At 43.5% G+C, this 5864-nt stretch overlaps 1 protein-coding gene across 1 annotated transcript; it reads right to left on the bottom strand.

Annotated features, from left to right (window-relative positions):
- Positions 1-3269: 3269 nt before the first annotated feature.
- gprin3b (GPRIN family member 3b) lies at positions 3270-5474 on the bottom strand. Its single transcript, XM_040147378.1, has one exon. It carries the CDS (start codon positions 5472-5474, stop codon positions 3270-3272), a length of 2205 nt encoding a protein of 734 aa, XP_040003312.1.
- Between the last annotated feature and the right edge of the window lie 390 nt (positions 5475-5864).

The following is a 5864-nucleotide window of genomic DNA, read 5'->3' as shown; positions in this document are numbered from 1 at the left end:
CGTTTCAGTCTGTGTTGTTCTTTACAGGCTGTGACATTTCGCAGCGCAAAGACTACGAGTATAGAGGACTTTTTTCCCCCTGTTATCACTTCCTGACATTAACAGAAAGTGACACGCTTGTTAAGAAAATAACAGCAGTCGCCTTGAATCAGTGTTACACCAGTCAGGACATTACATTCACTCTGAAAGGAAGTGTTCACCATCATATACTGGTTTGCGGAGAGTATTACTTTGTGTGTGTAGGGTTTCAGTCAATGCAAAGCCTTTAGAGAATTAGTTATCATCTTTTTACACCGGACAACGACACCTGGCAACCACATGAGAGGAATATTATCAGGCAGAACTGGTCATAACTCAGACAGAAGAGCCCTACAGTTAACCTCCAAACTTTTATTAAATTAGATGAGCAGATGATCTTACACTGAGATTCTTCTGAATTACATACATTCGACGCGCAATGTGGCGTCTAAAAATAAAAAAAAATACCCATCACAAATCCCTAGAGCCCAAGTTGAAGTCACCAGATGCAACATATCCTTATATTTGAGAAGCTGGAACCATCAAACGTTTGGCATGTGTGCTTGAACAATGACCTAAACAATTAACTGATCATCAAAAATCGTTACCAAGTAGTTTTACTCTTGATTAACAAATTGACCAGCTGGCTAATCGTGTGCCTAAATCCAATCAGAAGCATGACACGATGAAAGCGTAACAGAGGACTTCGTTTTTATTATAAGTGTACAATTTTGTTAAGGATCTGTCTTTTGCAGTAAGATTATCTATCCTAAGAACCGGTGTTGATCTGGAATTTGCTCCGGGCTGTTTTAAGGGTCAGCCCTGCTTTACAGCTTGAAGCCCACATGCACCCATGGCCTTCACTCACACCTCACTTGTGCTGCCTGGTAAGACCTCTTTTCAGGGTGTATACAAACTGCGCTTGATTGACGTTTCCCTCAAACTCCTTTTAGCTTTGCTGCACCTGTTAGGGTAGGACACATTTATCATTATTATTATTACAAAGAGTTTGGTGACACATCATATCTTTTAATGACTAGTGAGTGTTTACGCTATTGGAAAGGTTTTGGTCGTGTGAGGGCTAAAAATACTGTCCACTGATGAAGTAATATTATATACATTAAGTTTGGGTTTAATTGCATTGAACGGTGGACTTGACATGAGGCATCCGTGTTTTGTTTGGTTTTCAGGAACGTCGCCAACTTGGACATATCTTTCAGAAAAGTTGGATTTCCCTGTCCTAATTAGGGATGCAACTAAAGATTTTTTCATTATGGATTAATCTACATATGAGTTTCTCGATTAATCGTTTAGACCATTAGAAGTCAAAACGTAAGCCCATACAGAATACTAAGGTTGTGGACCGGCAACTTACTCACTTTCTAGTGCCGCTTTTGAAAATCAGGACCAGTGGCAGCTTCTCTATGATTTAGAGAGTCACGGTATCTCCAGCATTGCTCTCACACCCATTGGTATTTTTCAATATCAGCGGCTGGCATGTCTGCGTGTGAAAAGGCTTTTTTTTAGTGTCCCTCAGGTATGGATGCTGCCCAGCTTTCCCTCTACCTGCTTCAAAATGGTAAAACGGGGAGGCAGTTCTGGCACTCTCTTATCTGGTCTCTTATCCACATGGTGCACACCTTTATATAACGATAAATCCTAGCAATGATACCTAACCACTTTGTGTAGCTGAAATCTCACAGACAATATAATATAACAATAGACAATAGACAATTTCTTCTGTTCAATGCAGATAAAGCTAAAACTGCCCATTTTGGGCCCTGAGCTGCAAATAAGTAATTTCCAGCCTGGTCTTCTATGACTCTGCACTCACTGCAAATGATCTGTTCAAAATCTTATCTTTAATTCAGATTTACAGCACAACAAAGCAATGCCCAAAGCTCTACATCTTGTTGGTTTGAAATATCCCCCAAATTGGGTCTCTCCTGTCCTTCACTGACCTATAAAACTGTTTCACAGAAATGCATTGATTTTCATTCTCAGGCTGACACAACCCTGTACTTGGAGATCTAATGTTCACACAAAACTAAGCAAAGCGGACTATTGGATTCGTACGCGACGGACAAGTCTGATCTGAAAACTTCAAATGCAGGGGTGTTAATATCCCTGTCAAACCAAAGGAAACAGTCACGAGCACAAGTCTTTGCCTCTGAACAAACTTCATACCCTCGTTCATATTATTCCTCGGGATCAGAAACTGTCTCATAAAGCTTGACACTAATTTATCCGGCACAGACTACAACCTACTGTACCTTTACTCTCGGCTGCAGTCTGTCACTCACTCACATCCCCTGTGGACAGTCCTGATGTTGTCTGCTGCTCTCACATCCCCTGACATGTGCACTTGGCTTAGCCACATCGACAAACACCATCTCTTCTTGAGTTACTGATGTGTTTGATCTGTCTCTCTAATACACGGCTTTTATTTCTTTTCATGACCTTTCATTTCTGTATGGTCCCAGTGCCATCGACCTCTTTGTCTAGAAATAAGGTTTAAAATACCACATGAAAGATTCTTAAAATGACCAAAAAAAGTGATGCTATACTTGCTTAAACGAAAAGAATGTGTAAAGCTCAACTTAGTTTTTTATTATTTTAATAGAAAACCAAAGAGAACAGAGATTAAACAGTGTATGTATGCATACGGTCCCTTTTTTTTTTTTTTTTTTGCACAATGTAATCACTCACTAAAAATAAATGTGCATGAAAAGAAAATACAGCAATCTTATAAATATAGGGCCCTAAAACACCTCAAAAACATGTACCAAAATGCACCAAATGTGATGAGATGTTGCTTTAATATATTTGCACAAATATTCTGACGGTAAGTAATATGTCTATCCCATGAGCAGTGCCATGTACTGTGAAGGTCTGGACTTAATTTTTAGGTCATACAACTGCCATTATAACTAATATACATGCGTTTCACTATTATTGCCTTTGTTATTTAAAAACTGTTAGAAGTATTCTCTCTTTTTTATATTATCTATTTCTAGAAAAGAAGTCTTGAGTTGTTCATTTTATATTTCTATTTCCTACCTCCTCTGATCACAAACATCACAAATAGTTTGACTCTTTATGCTACAACAGTCCCGTATAACTTACTTACTTACAGGGATCGTCGCCCCATTAATGTTTCACCTGGCATTGCAGTCATGACGAAGGGGAGGACAAACATTTTGACCTCTAGTAAACGGGAAGAGTCTGACATTGGGTACCTCTGTGCGGTGCTACTCGAGGACGGAGGAGGGAGGGGGACGCACGCAGCAGTTGGGCCGTCTGACATTTTGCAGCATTGACCTGAAAATGTTCTGCTGCCTCCTTTTGTTCTTCCTGCCTTGCCGCGGTGAGTCGACACCAGAGACTGACTTTCGGAACGAGGTCTGGACCATCAGTTTCCTCTCTTGCTCCTTGATTTTGCACTGCAAGTGGCTCTGAATGGCAAAACCCAGGGATTCTGGGTCCACAGAAGCCCCATAAACCTCCCAGGTCATCCCTTGTTCATCCCAGACGACATCGTGGACGCTCTTTCCTTTCTGCTTCCCTGACTGGTCGTCCTCTTCTTTGCTTCTCTCCGGTTCTGGCTTCTGTTTGCCAGAACTTGTCTCCTTCGTCAGGGCTTTACTCCCAGCTTCTTTACTCTTTTCTTTTGATCTCTCAGTTTTGTTTTTAGTCGGATCTGACTTGGATTTGATGTTTGCTGCTGTTGTTGTTGGCAGGGCCTGGTCGGGCTTGGATGTAACAGCACCCTGAGACAGTGCAGCATTGTTACTGTCAGCAGATCCAGTCTTGGAAGCACCAGCTGTCCCTGGGGGTGTTCCTGATTTGAAAGAAGGAGCTTCAGCAGGGGTTGCTTTTGCTGCAGATGTCTGAGCTTCAGTTTTATATTGGGAGTTACCTGTCTTTCCTTGCTCCTTGTGGTTGCTGTGTTCAATGTTGATTTGATAAACTGGCTGGATGTTGCATAAAGCTGGCCCCGGTTCTTTAGGCTTAGCCCCTAGCCTGGCATCTTGCTGCTGGGACAAAGAGTTAAAAACCACGCCTGCGCTTTGGCTCTGGCACATCACCGCCTCAACTGTCAGTCTCTCTGACTTCGGATCAGTAGAGGCAGATAGAGAGGTCATGTTCATCTGACGGAGACCCACACCCCCGTCCACCTGACAGACTACAGCCAGGCTCTGCGCCTCCTCCCTGGGGACTGCACCACCGCTCGTCCCGCGAGTCACAGCGAAGGGCAGCAAGCTGGGGCTTGTGGCCACAGCCTTACTGCATGTGTTAGCCACCGCCTGAACCTCCACATCATGACACTGCTTGACTGGGGTGGATGACAGGGATGAGGTCATAGTCGAAGCCTCCCTGTAGAGTTTGCAGTGCTGCTGCTGGTGCCCTTCAAAGGCAGCTGTGTCAGTCTGGCTGGCTTCCTCAGCCACCTGCCCATATGCCGGCATGTTTTGTATAGCCTGGGGCAGAGTGGCGGAGTCCTTCTGTGAAGACGCTGGCTGATTTTTATTTGAGGAGACTTGTGGTTTCTTTGCTGGTTGCATACCCTCCCCTGGAAGTGTTGAACTTGAATTCTTATTTGTAAACCCGGCCTCTGCTTCTTTGCTCTTACATGGAGGTGCAGTAGAGCTAAGTGCAGCTGTCGTTTCCATGCTTTTTTTAGGTTTGGGAGTCTCTTGCAGACTGACAGGGCTTTCTGAGTAACTCTGTATATGATCAGGCTCTTTAGATTTCTGCGCATTAGCAGTGTCCTTGTTTTTGGAAGCTGATATACTCCCTTCGTTATCCTGTTGGGGTGCAGATGCAGTATGCCTTAATTCACAGGCCTTGTCAATATTTTTATTATTTGGAGAAACCTGTTTATTACTGTCCTCTTGCGCTGTGGCTTTGGCTGAGGATGTCGCCTTTGCACACTCCTGCTCTGCTGCACTTGGCCCTTCTATTCTGCAGTCACTGGTCTGCATGGTGGTCGGTGCGCGTTTTAAAGCGCCTTTACAGATATCCTTTTCATCACCCAGGCTTAACATTTGCATATTAGCGTTAGAATCCCTCCGGTCGCCTCCTGCCTCACCCACACCTTGGCCCGTTAGAGACAGGTCTGGCATCTGTTGGTCTCCCCCCGTCACATGCTCAGATTTTGCCTGTTTTCCATTGGCTGGAACTGGTTTGTCTGACACAGTGCTGCTAACTGGTTCGCCGCCCTTGGAAGCTGTTTTTTGGGTATGTGTGGCGGTGCTAGTGGGAGCAGCAGTCAGAGATAAGTTATCCTGTTTGCGGTCAGGAGATGTGAGGGTGGGTTTTGGACAAACCTGAGAGAGTTTGAGGTTGGACTCTTTAGTCCAGTTGGCATTAGGCTCCTTATTGCCCAGTGTGTCCGCCACAGCCAGCTGAGGCACCATCTGGACTGTCACTGTCCTTTTTGGGTTAGTTCCCATGCTGGATTCACTGTTTCAGTCTTTAAATATTGTCGTAATCCAAAGATGAAGACAGAATGTGCTGCCAGTCACTTTGTGCAAGTTCCTAAAAGTGGAAAATAGAAATAGATTTAGCTTGTTTTAAATGATTGAGCTGCACTTTTCACAACATTTACATCTTAATTTAGACGAAAATAATCAGACCAGACCCGTAGTACTTAAGGCCTAGATGATCATTATGTAAGTTGCATCTCGCGTTCCACGTAGTTTTTTGGAAGAGTCATTAACATGCATTTAAATAATCATTGTAAGAATAAAGGGCCAAGCACCAGAACAATCAATGACCCGTATTTGCCTCATTTAATCAATGCTTTGAACTAAGATTAACATAATTCCACGCCTAATTATCAA

This window comes from Xiphias gladius, chromosome 15 (genome assembly GCF_016859285.1).
Source record: "Xiphias gladius isolate SHS-SW01 ecotype Sanya breed wild chromosome 15, ASM1685928v1, whole genome shotgun sequence".
Taxonomy (NCBI): Eukaryota; Metazoa; Chordata; class Actinopteri; order Istiophoriformes; family Xiphiidae; genus Xiphias; species Xiphias gladius.
The sequence above is the reverse complement of the archived record's forward strand: the minus strand, read 5'-3'. Positions and strand labels throughout refer to the sequence as shown.

Coding starts and splice junctions, on each gene's coding strand:
- gprin3b (XM_040147378.1), bottom strand. CDS start 5,474: ATGGGAACTAACCCAAAAAGGACAGTGACAGTCCAGATGGTGCCTCAG.